Below are 12,626 nucleotides of genomic sequence, written 5' to 3'. Positions count from 1 at the left end.
CTTTGCCGTTATGGAAGACCTCAGGATTGTTATATGGTGCCCGCAAAGCCATGTGGGTGCAGTCAATGGTGCCCTGCACCATGGGGAATCCCACTATCCTGGCAAAGCCACATGCACGCTTGTCCTGCTTCCCTCTGGTGGTGGGAAGGAAATGTTGTCCCTTCTCCTACTGCAGAGAGCCTCTGTGACCTCCCGGATGCAGCGATGGATGGCGAACTGCGATATGTTAGCTATAACTCCTGTTGCAGACTGGAAGGATCCACTGGTGAAGAAATCGAGGGCTGTGGAGGCTCAGTCGTTGAGTATATTCAAGACAGAGATCGATAGATTTTTGAATATTAAGGGAATCAGTGGATATAGGGATAGTTCAAGAAAGTGGAGATGAGGTAGGTCAGCCATGATCTTATTGAATGGCGGAGCAGTCTCAAAGGGCCAAATGGCCCACTCCTGCTCCTATTTCTTATGTTCCTCTTAACCTTCTCTACTCAAAGGAGAACAATCCCAGCTTCTCCAGTCTCTCCCCATAATGGTATCATCCCTGGTACCATTCTAGTACCCTCTCCAAGGCCTTGACATCCTTCCTAAAGTGTGGTGTCCAGAATTGGACACAATATTCCAGCTGGGGCCGAACCAGTGTTTTATAAAGGTTTAGCATAACTTCCTGGCTTTTGTACTCTATCCTCTATTAATAAAACCAAGGATCCCGTATGCTTTTATAACAGCCTTCTCAACTTGTCCCACCACCTTCAATGATTTGTGTGCATTCACCCCCAGGTCTCTCTGTTCCTGCACCCCCTTTAAAATTACACCATTTAGTTTATATTGCCTCTCCTCAATCTTCCTACCAAAATGTATCACTTCATACTTCTCTATGTTAAATTTCATCGGCCATGTGTCTGCCCATTTCACTGGTCTGTCTGTGTCCTCCTGAAGTCTGTTACTATCTGCCTCATTGTTTACTACATTTCTGAGTTTTGTGTCCTCTGCAAACTTTGAAATTGTGCCCGGTATACCAAAGTCCAGGTCATTAATAGATATCAAAAAGAGCAGTGGCCCCAACACCAACCCCTGGGGAACACCACTGTACACTTCCCTCCAGTCTGAAAAACAACTGTTCACCACTACTCTCTGCTTTCTGTCCCTTAGCCAGTTTTGTATCCACGCTGCCACCGTCCCTTTAATCCCAAGGGCTTCAACTTTGCTAATAACATCATTACTCTCAACATCATCATAAAAGCAAATCTCAATGAAAAGAAAGGAAAAACTGAAATATGAATATGATTCAGTGTTTATTTCTTGTATCTATGATTTGTGATTGTTTAACTATGCGTTATATAGATTCAGATACTCACGGTCTCGGCACGTGCTGACGTTCAGCACCCCCGACTGTCTGCACGGACAGAAGCCTTCATTGGGGGGATACACCGTTCCATTCGCAAACATGGTCTTGGGAGCAATGTACCGGAAAGAAGGTAACCCAAAGGTCCTGCCTGATCTTTGGTAAACTAATTCCAATGACCTGTTCAAATTTAAAAGTGAAATTGCTTAAGAATCAGTTTCCTGCCAATGTTACAACTGCTAAGTGAAAGAATTACCTGCTGTGTTACCCTGTTGGTGCCTGTTCATTGCACAACACATTTATTGCCACTTGTATCATGTTAGCACAATGTAGGCCAAAGGCCATGGAAGTGACAACATTCTACAAAACATTAAATGCAGTCAGGTGGGGTACCATATCTTCAATAAACTATTCTAAATCTGATGGCAGAAAATTGTGTGAACATTTACTAAAACCTTGAAGAAGCCCCCACTTATGACCTGGAGGAAGCCCCCCATTTACTGTGAGGTGTATGGGGGTGGCGTGACTTTATCCTTTTCTCTTTTGCTCCGTGCCGCTGCTTGCGATCAGGAACTGAAGGTAGAATCACAACATTTTCCAGTCCCATCTTGTGCCACATTGGAAACTCTTGCCTCTGAGAAGGAAATTATTAGGATCAGGAGGAGGCCATTCAGCCCCTCGAGCCTGTTCTGCTATTCAATGAGATCATGGCTGATCTATATCCTAACTCCATCCATCCGCCTTGGCCCATATCCCTTAATACCCTTGACTACTGATCTCAGATTTAAAGTTATTAATTGAGCTAGGATCTACTGCTTTTTGTAGGAAAGAGTACCACACTTCTACCACTCTTTGCATGAAGAAGTGTTTCATAACTTCTCTCCTGAATGGCCTGGCTCTGATTTTAAGGATATGTCCCCTTGTCCTAGACCCTCCACCAGAGGAAGGGTAGGTGTTATTTATGATTCTGCATTTGTGATTAGTGTCTGGAGACAGACAAGAAACAGTTCCCATCCCATGTTTGTCATCTTTAAACCTCTCCCTTTGGTAAATAATCTCAATTTAAACGAGTACTTTTTGACTCCCTCAATTGCATTTCACTCCTGCCCCCACCTGAACCCCCTTTACAATATGGACTTGTACCATTTACCAAACACTCATTGTATTTGTGGCTCACAAATCTTTGTTGATTCGTACCGACAGGCATCGGGGCTAAAAAACTTTAACGTGTCTGATGGATCCATGAACGGTGGCCACATTTCACCCGCTGTTCCATTCAACATGTTGCACTGGTCAGAATGCCAATAGTTTACCTAGAATATGTGAAGTATATTTATATTAAGTCACATTTCATGATATACAAAATAAAGGTTTCAAATATGGTGCTTGATCGACCACGGAATCATAGGAATACAGAAACCACGATGGAGCCTGGGTTCCGCCACACCCCACACCCCCTGCACCCCGCCCCCCCACACTATAAACGGTTCACTCCCCATCCCGAGGACAGGGACTGTACCCCCACACCTCCCCACACCACCACTATAAACGGTTCACTCCTCATCCAGAGGACAGGGACTGTACCCCCATGCACCCCACCCCCCCCACACTATAAACGGTTCACTCCACATCCAGAGGACAGGGACTGTACCCCCGCAACCCACACCCCCCCCCACACCCCACGCTCCCCCCACACCCCACACCTCCCCACCTCCCCCCACACCCCACCTCCCCACACCCTCCCATGCCTCCCCACACCCTCCCCCACCTCTCCACACCCCCCACACACCTCTCCACACCCCCCCCACCTCTCCACACCCCACGCCCCCCACACCTCCCCACACTATAAATGGTTCACTCCCTATCCCGAGGACAGGGACTGTACCCCCACACCCCAACCCCCCGCACCACACCCGCCCCCCCCCCCCGCACCACATACCCCACAACCCCCGAACCCCCACACTATAAACGGTTCACTCCCCATCCCAAGGACAGGAACTGTACCTTTTTAACACCATTCCATCTGCTCACTTTCTGAACTTTATTAATGTTATCAACTCCTGTATTAATTGTGAATAATCCAGTGTCTGTGTTGTTGAACTGTAACAGAATCAGAGTACAGGCTGTTAGATCATTTAGTCTTCACATGAAAGGGAATTTACAATTCACTTACCCTCAGAGTAAAGCCAGTCACATTGTGACAGGGAGTTAGAACTGATTTCGACACCGCATCTCCCACCTTTAGCAGCGAGTGGCGGGAGAGTGAGCTAATCAACCCCATCTCCATTTTATAACGTGCAACAAGCCCCATAAAATGCTTTGCTCACTTCCTGCACTGTGGGGACATGGGGTTCAGGGGTGCCCATCACACTGTGGGCAGCAGAATAATGTGGAGCAGGACTCAGGACCTTGCATCAAGATGTCACTACGAAGATTGGGGTCAGAGTTTTTGGGGGTTACTGGGGGTTTTGGCCTCCTGCAGGATCTGGCATGCGAACCAGGACCACTCGGTGCCGCAAAGGTCTTCCTCACCTCGAGGAAGAAACATTCAGTAGGTTTACTTTGATGTGGGAGAGGCATGTTACAGGAGCCAGTGGCCAAAGAACAATATACAAGCAGCTTATCATTATCCTCACCATCACTAATACTGCTTTACTGTGATGGATTGCTGTATTCTGATCTACACTAGGAAATAACTACCATACCTCCAACAGACTGCAACGAGGACCCAAGGTTTTTGCAGGACTTATTTTTTCTAATTAATTCTCAAGATGTTGGGTATTCACTGATAATTGCATGGTGTTCAGTTCCATTTGCAACTGCTCAGATAATGAAGCAGTCTATGCCTGCATACAGCAAGACCTAGATGACATTCAGGCTTGGGCTTATAAGTGGCAGGTAACATTTGCGCCACACAAGTGCCAAACAATGACTATCTCCAACAAGCGAGCATCTAATCACCGCCCCATGACATTCAACAGCATTACCATCGCTGAATCCCCCACCATCAACATCCTGGGGGTCACCATTGACCAGAAACTTAACTGGACCAGCCACATAAATACTGTGGCAACAAGAGCAGGTCAGAGGCTGGGTATTCTGCAGCGAGTGTCTCACCTGTCTCCACAAAGCCTTTCCACCATCTACAAGGCACAAGTGAGGAGTTTGATGGAATACTCTCCACTTGCCTGGATGAGTGCAGCTCCAACAACACTCAAGAAGCTCGACACCATCCAGGACAAAGCAGCCCGCTTGATTGGCACCCCATCCACTACCTTAAACATTAACTCCCTCCACCACTGGCGTACCATGGTTGCAGCTTCTTCGACAACACCTCCCAAACCCATGACCTCTTCCACCTAGAAGGACAAGGGCAGCAGGCGCATGGGAACATCACCACCTCCAAGTTCCCCTCCAAGTTACACACCATCCTGACTTGGAAATATATCGGCTGTTCCTTCATCATCACTGGGTCAAAATCCTGGAACTCCCTCCCTAACAGCACTGTGGGAGTACCTTCACCACACGGACTGCAGCGGTTCAAGAAGACGGCTCACCACCACCTTCTCAAGGGCAACTAGGGATGGGCAATAAATGCTGGCCTTGCCAGCGATGCCCACATCCCAGGAGAGATCTCTAAATCAGCCTGAGAGGAAGGAATTAACTTTGTGTACAGATTCAGTGTTTGACAGCTTCAAAGAGCTGTCAAACGCTGATATTTCATCTGTCAAAAGCTCTTGAGAGATGAAATGTCAATCTGTGACGTCACCTGTTGCCGGGTGGCCCTTAATTGGCCTGCTGAGTCCGCTGGGCGGGCTCAACAAGGTCAATCAAGTGAAAATCGCGTGGGTTGGCCACAACTCGATGGAGGCGGGACTACAACCCCGAAAGTTGTAGTCCCGCCTCCTACACGCCTCCAGAATCAAAATCCAGCCCAGAGAGTTGAAGACTTAGAGCCTGCCTCTGAAGAATCGCTTTGCCCCTTTACAGCGAATCTATCATCCCATTTGAAAGTTCAATTTTTATACCTTTTTGCAGTGGTATTTCCTTTGAAGTTTTCTGCTGATGTAAGCTAATTATCTCTAGTCATTTTTCTGCTGACCCCTGCTATTTTTACAGTTAGATCAGCTGGTAGCATTAAGCATTATGTCTCTACCCTAGGTGTTTGAAGCTTATCATAAAAAACGGTGTGGAACAGGTGCATCTTGTGTAAATAAAAACACCTCAACTCGGGTGATCTATGCAATTCTTATTTACCTCAGCTGGTTGCAACACAGACTCGTGCCTCCTGTGTTTCATTTGATGTCATTTTTACGAAGGCATATGTTTCTTAATTTTCTGTGTTTCTTTCCAAAGTGTTGGTTTAGGACACCTTAACAGGGTGTACCATTGTGTTCTTTCCAAGGCTTCAGACTTTCAGGAACCTCCAACCTCCTGTTTCAATAAGGTTATTGATTCAGTGTCAACAACTTATCTTATCTCAATAGCCTGTATGCTGTTTACAGCTTCTCCATTGTTGAGGCTTTTAGATTTCCAGACCTAGTATGTCATGTTACAAAGGTCAGAATTCTTTCATAGAATGGTGTATTTTTCTGAATATAGCTTATTCCTTCACATCATGTCTGGGTCTGTTGTAGACTCATTGATAGAGATTGATCGCTGTGATTAGTCAACAACCCCATTATCATTGGATCATGTGACTACCAGGATGGGAGAAGGCGAACTCGATGGACTTTGGTCATTTTTCGTCTAGCAATTCCTATATTCCGTGTTTGCTCATTTTACTTAATTTTGAAAGCTACAAATTCTTCCTACCTGTACCTGCAAGTAATACTCACATCTGCAAACAAACCAAACTTGTTCTTAAAGGGGAGGAGGTTTGGGAAGAGTTTTTTAAGGAAGTTAATAAGTTCATCATCATATCCCCACATTATCTCCTGTACAGTCTTTTTGATGAAAGCAGTCTGATTAAACTCCTTCATGGCAACATTGTATATGAGCTTCATCGATGGAGGGAGTTTCTCGGCCACGATCGCCATCCCCTAAAGTTAAAACAAACAACAATTTAAAAAATATTAGTAGATGATAAGAAACGTTTGTTCAGACCAGCAGTGAATTTGGTGCATGTGACTCTGGATTCTAAAGAAAATGCACAACTATAAGAAGGCATTTAGTTTTAGGTTGTGAAGGAGAATGTATTTTAAATACCGTATCACATGCATTGAAAGGAAGAATGTGCATTTATATAGCATCATAATAATGTGGAAATAACCCAATGCATCAGACAGGAGTGAGGAGGACAGACAATTGTGGGTTGCACTTACAGCAGGCATCCTTAGGGTGCCAGAAATACCCCATAGCCTTGATTTTTTTCCCTTCAAGTATTTCTCCAATTCCCTTTTGAAAGTTACTATTGAATCTGCTCCCACCGCCCTTTCAGGCAGCGCATTCCAGATCACAACAACTCGCTGTGTAAAAAAAAATTCTCATCTCCCCTTTTGCCAATTACTTTAAATCTGTGTCCTCTGGTTACCGACCCTCCCGCTACTGGAAACAGTTTCTCCTTATTTACTTGATCAAAACCCTCCATGATTTTGAACACCTCTATCAAATCTCCCTTTAACCTTCTCTGCTCTAAGGAGAACTACCCCAGCTTCTCCAGTCTATCCACGTAACTGAAGTCCCTCATCCCTGGTGTCATTCTAGTAAATATCAGCGGCCATGAATATATCATCATTTTCAAAAATCCTCATAGTTTGTCCACTTGCATGTAAATTTATTGAGGTTTGTGAACCTGTAATCAACATCTGCATTGCCTGCTGCAGCTGCCTTGATTTAATGCTAATGTAGCCTGGCGAGGGGAGACCTACCAGTGCGAGTATGTTGGGCAAGACCAGCTCGTCGCTCTCATTCCCAATCGACCGTTCAGGAACAAAATGAAACTGGCGATATACACGATATGAAACGGTGTAATTCTCATTAAAGGTTATGTTGCTTTTTGGCCTGTACTCTCTGTAAAATGAGAAACATGTCAATGATCACAATATTTAATTTTAAATTTTAATTTCTCTCATCAGTGTATGCAAAGACTGCAATACCATTCACCATATACAGGTAGAACGTCCCGAATCAGGCAACCTCAGGACCGAGGCCGAGCCGGATTTTGGGTTTGTCTGGACTTCAGAACATGTTTCTGATGTCCGAAGTCCGGAAACGCCCAAGCCCAGCTTGCGATATTTCCAGACTTTGGACATCAGAAACACTTGCCAAGTCCGGAAATGCCTGGGCCCAGATTGCGCTTTTGGTAAGATAGCAAAATACTGCAGATGCTGGAAATCCGAAATAACAACAGAAAATGCTGGAAAATCTCAGGCCAGGCAACATCCGTGGAGAGAGAAAGAGAGTCAACGTTTCGGGTCGAAACCCTTTGTCAAGACTGAAGAAGCACAGGAAATGAAACAGATTAAAAGGCCAGGCTAGGAGAGAACAAAAGAGAAGTGAAGAGACATTAAGGTATTCAAAACCAGACGAGATGGTGATAGGACTAGTTTAGTGTCCCTCTTAATGTCTCTTCACTTCTCTTTTGTTCTCTCCCAGCCCCCAAACTGGCCTTTTAATCTGTTTCATTTCCTGTGCTTCTTCAGTCTTGACAAAGGGTTTCGGCCTGAAACGTTGACTCTATTTCTCTCTCCACGGATGTTGCCTGGCCTGCTGAGTTTTTCCAGCATTTTCTGTTGTTATTACGGTTTTTGGTAAACCTCCCTCAGGGTGTCCGGATTCCGGAACATTTTATGGATTCCAGACCCCTGCCATCAATTGTCCCAGAGTCCGCATTCTGGAACTCTGGATTTGGGACGCTCAACCTGTACAGGGTAACAATCTCTCTGTGTTCCCCTGTAATCACCATAATAAGTCATCAAAAAGCCTAATGAGAACTTCTAATCCTTCTTAGATGTTTGATTGGTGTTGATGTGTGATGTGTGTGAGGGTCTCTAGCTCACAAATTAACATAATTTACCATATTGCTCCTGAACCAAAGTCAGGTTTTTAAGAGGCAATGATGATGAAGACTTCAGTTTACAGACTATGTACAGATGCTTCACGGGTAACATTGAATCCCAGAGACTTGATGTCCTCAGTTCGTGCAGTCTGATTACCCAATGAAGACATCAAACCTTTTTGTATATTCATTCTCACGATGTGGGCTTCGCTAACAATGCCGGCATTTATTGCCCATCCCTAGTTGCCCCGAGAAGGCAGTGGTGGGCCTTCTTCTTGAACCGCTGCAGTCCGTGTGGTGAAGATGCTCCCACAGTGTTGTTAGGAAGGGAGTTCCAGGATTTTGACCCAGTGACGATGAAGGAACGGTGATATATTTCCAAGTCAGGATGGTGTGTGACTTGGCGGGGTACTTGGAGGTGGTGGTGTTCCCATGCCCCTGCTGCCCTTGTCCTTCTAGGTGGTAGAGGTCTCGGGTTTGGGAGGTGCTGTCAAAGAAGCCTTGGCGAGTTGCTGCAGTGCATCTTGTAAATGGTACAGACTGCAGCCACGGTACACCAGTGGTGGAGGGAGTGAATGTTTAAGGTGGTGGTTGAGGTGCCAATCAAGCTGGTTGCTTTGTCCTGGATGGTGTTGAGGTTCTTGAGTGTTGTTGGAGCTGCACTCATCCAGGCAAGTGGAGAGTATTCCATCACACTCCTTACTTGTGCCTTGTAGATGGTGGAAAGGCTTTGGGGAGTCAGGAGGTGAGACACTCGCTGCAGAATACCCAGCCTCTGGCCTGCTCTAGTAGCCACAGTATTTGTGTGGCTGGTTCAGTTAATTTTCTGGTCAATGGTGACCACCAGGATGTCAATGATTGGGGATTCAGCAATGGTAATGCCGTTGAATGTCATGGGGAGGTGGTTAGATGCTCTCTTGTTGGAGATAGTCATTGCCTGGCATTTGTGTGGCATAAATGTTACTTGCCACTTATTAGCCCAAGCCTGAATGTTGTCTAGGTCTTGCTGCATGCGGGCACGGACTGCTTCACTATCTGAGGAGTTGCAAATGTAATTGTCAAAACAGCCCCAGTTCTACCTTATGATGGAGGGAAGGTCATTGATGAAGCAGCTGAAGATGGCTGGGCCTAGGACACTGCCCTGAGGAACTCCTGCAGCGATATCCTGGGGCTGAGATGATCGACCTTCAATCACCACAACCATCTTCCTTTGTGCCAGGTTTGATGAGACAGTTACAGATTTACAGGAAGATGAGCTGAACTTCAAATACTTGCTCCCTTAGTTGGGCTTTTCTGCAAACAGTGTCCTTCAGGGCAGTGATCATTCTCGCTTTACAGACAAATGCAGCGATTTGGATTCAGGAAGCTCGGTTTGTGTAATGCTTGTGAGTATCACAATTTGGGTTTTTTATAGATCCCTTTTACAGGGCTCTTCCCACTTAATGGTTGAACAGTCCTTTCCATAAACAGAACTTATTTTATTTTTATTCGTTCATGGGTTGTGGACGTCGCTGGCAAGGCTGGCATTTATTGCCCATCCCTAATTACCCTCGAGAAGGTGGTGGTGAGCCGCCTTCTTGAACCACTGCAGTCCGTGTGGTGAAGGTGCTCCCACAGTGTTGTTGGGGAGGGAGTCCCAGCATTTTGACCCAGCGACGATGAAGCAACGGCCGATATACTTCCAAGTCAGGATGGTGTGTGACTTGGAGGTGGTGGTGTTCCCATCATCAGAATCATAGAAATTTACAGCACAGAAGGTGGCCATTCAGCCCATCCTGTCCATGCCGGTAGACAAATAGCTCTCCACCCTAATCCCACTTTCCAGCACTTGGTCCTTAGCCTTGTAGGTTACGGCACTTCAAGTTCATATCCAAGTACTTTTTAAATGTAATGAGGGTTTCTGCCTCTACCACCCTTTCAGGCAGTGAGTTCCAGACCCCACCACCCTCTGGGTGAAAAAAAATTCTCTTCAAATCCGCTCTAAACTTCTGACCAATTACTTTAAATCTAAGCCCCCTGGTTATTGACCCGTCTGCTAAGGGAAATAGGTCCCTCATAATTTTATACACCTCAATTAGGTCTCCCCTCAGCCTCCTCTGTTCCAAAGAAAACAACCCCAGCCTGTCCAATCTTTCCTCATAGCTAAGATTCCCCAGTCCAGGCAACATCCTGGTAAATCTCCCCTGCACCCTCTCTAGTGCAATCACATCCTTCCTGTAATGTGGTGACCAGAACTGCACGCAGTACTCTTGCTGCGGCCTAACTAGTGTTTTATACAGTTCAAGCATAACCTCCCTGCTCTTATATTCTATGCCTCGGCTAATAAAGGCAAGTATCCTGTGTGCCTTCTTAACCACCTTATCTACCTGTCCTGCTACCTTCAGGGATCTGTGGACATGCACACCAAGGTCCCCTTGATCTTCAGCATTTCTCAGTGTCCTACCATTTATAGTGTATTCCCTTGCCTTGTTAGCCCTCCCCAAATACATTACCTCACACTTCTCTGGATTGAATTCCATTTGCCACTGTTCTGCCCACCTGACCAGTCCATTGATATCTTCCTGCAGTCTGCAGCTTTCTTCTTCATTATCAAACACACGGCCAATTTTTGTATCATCTGCAAACATCTTAAATCATACTTCCTACATTCAAGTCCAAATCATTGATATATACCACAAAAAGCAAAGGACCCAGTACTGAGCCCTGCGGAACCCCACTGAAAACAGCCTTCCAGTCACAAAAACACCCATTAACCATTACCCTTTGTTTCCTGCCTCTGAGCCTATTTTGGATCCAACTTGCCAGTTTGCCCTGGATCCCATGGGCTTTTACTTTCATGACCAGTCTGCCATGCGGGACCTTATCAAAAGCCTTGCTAAAATCTATATAGACTACATCAAACGCACTACCCTCATTGACCCTCCTTGTTACCCTCCATCACACTCCTGACTTGTGAAGGTGGAAAGGCTTTGGGGAGTCAGGAGGTGAGACACTTGTCACAGAATACCCAGCCTCTGACCTGCTCTTGTTGCCACAGTATTTATGTGGCTGGTCCAGTTAAGTTTCCAGTCAATGGAGACCCCCAGGATGTTGATGCTGGGGGATTCGGCGATGGTAATTTTGTTGAATGTCAAGGGGAGGTGGTTAGACTCTCGCTTGTTGGAGATAGTCATTGCCTGGCACTTGTGTGGTGAGAATGTTACCTGCCACTTATCAGCCCAAGCCTGAATGTTGTCCAGGTCTTGCTGCATGCGGGCACAGACTACTTCATTATCTGAGGAGTTGTGAATGGCACTGAACACTGTGCAGTCATCAGCAAACATCCCCACTTCTGACCTTATGATGGAGGGAAGGATCATTGATGAAGCAGCTGAAGGTGGTTGGGCCTAGGACACTGCCCTGAGGAACTCCTGCAGCGATGTCCTGGGGCTGTGATGATTGACCTCCAACAACCACAACCATCTTCCTTTGTGCTAGCTATGACTCCAGCCAGTGGAGAGTATTCCCCCTGATTTCCATTGACTTCAGTTTTACTAGGGTTCCTTGATGCCACACCCGGTGAAATGCTGCCTTGATGTCAAGGGCAGTCACTCTCACCTCACCTCTGGAATTCAGCTCTTTTGTCCATGTTTGGACCAAGGCTGTAAGGAGGTCTGGGGCCATGTGGTCCTGGCGGAACCCAAACTGAGCATCAGTGAGCAGGTTATTGATAGCACTGTCGATGACTTTGTTTTGCTTTTTTCCTCCATCTAATTGCCGCTCTTTCTGCACTATTCTGTTGCTGTTAGTCCCTCCTAGTTTTCTCTGCACCTTGTCTCTCCTCTCTGCTGCTGCGGCCTGGTTCCCCTCCCCTTGCCAAATTAGTTTAAACCGTCCCCCACAGCACTAGTTAACCTCCTCACGAGGACATTTGTCCCCATCCTGTTCAGGTGCCACCCATCCGGCTTGTACTGGTCCCTCCTGCCCCAGAACTGGTCCCAATGCCGTAGGAACCTGAAGCCCTCCCTCCAGCACCATTTCTCCAGCAACGCATTTACCTGCACAATCTTCCTATTCCTGCATTCACTAGCACGTGGCACTGGGAGTAATCCTGAGATTACTACCTTTGATGTCCTGTTCTTTAATCTTTTTCCTAGCTCCTGAAACTCTGCCTGTTGGACCTCAACCCTTTTTCTACCTATATCATTGGTTCCAACAAGGACCATGGCTTCTGGCTGTTCCCCTTCCCCTCGCAGAATTTGCTGCACCTGTTCAGTGATGTCCTTTACCCTGGCATCAGAGAGGCAA

The 12,626-nt window shown here is 46.2% G+C and overlaps 1 protein-coding gene across 1 annotated transcript in view; it reads right to left on the bottom strand.

The window, feature by feature from the left end:
• LOC147103488 (scavenger receptor class B member 1-like) overlaps positions 1 to 12,626 on the bottom strand; it is a 119,775-nt gene that overhangs the window by 53,922 nt on the left and 53,227 nt on the right. The window contains exons 3-7 of the mRNA XM_086011814.1: positions 7,210 to 7,351; positions 6,178 to 6,381; positions 3,344 to 3,439; positions 2,537 to 2,652; positions 1,353 to 1,519 (exon numbers count right to left, since the gene is read on the bottom strand). Of these exons, the coding sequence (XP_085867940.1) occupies positions 1,353 to 1,519; positions 2,537 to 2,652; positions 3,344 to 3,439; positions 6,178 to 6,381; positions 7,210 to 7,351 (725 nt within the window). The remainder of the gene's footprint in view (positions 1 to 1,352; positions 1,520 to 2,536; positions 2,653 to 3,343; positions 3,440 to 6,177; positions 6,382 to 7,209; positions 7,352 to 12,626) is intronic.

Source organism: Somniosus microcephalus, chromosome 19 (assembly GCF_052327205.1).
Source record: "Somniosus microcephalus isolate GS21.2 chromosome 19, FLI_Smic_1.0, whole genome shotgun sequence".
NCBI lineage: Eukaryota > Metazoa > Chordata > Chondrichthyes > Squaliformes > Somniosidae > Somniosus > Somniosus microcephalus.
Note: the sequence above shows the minus strand (reverse complement) of the source record. Positions and strands in the feature narration are given on the sequence as shown.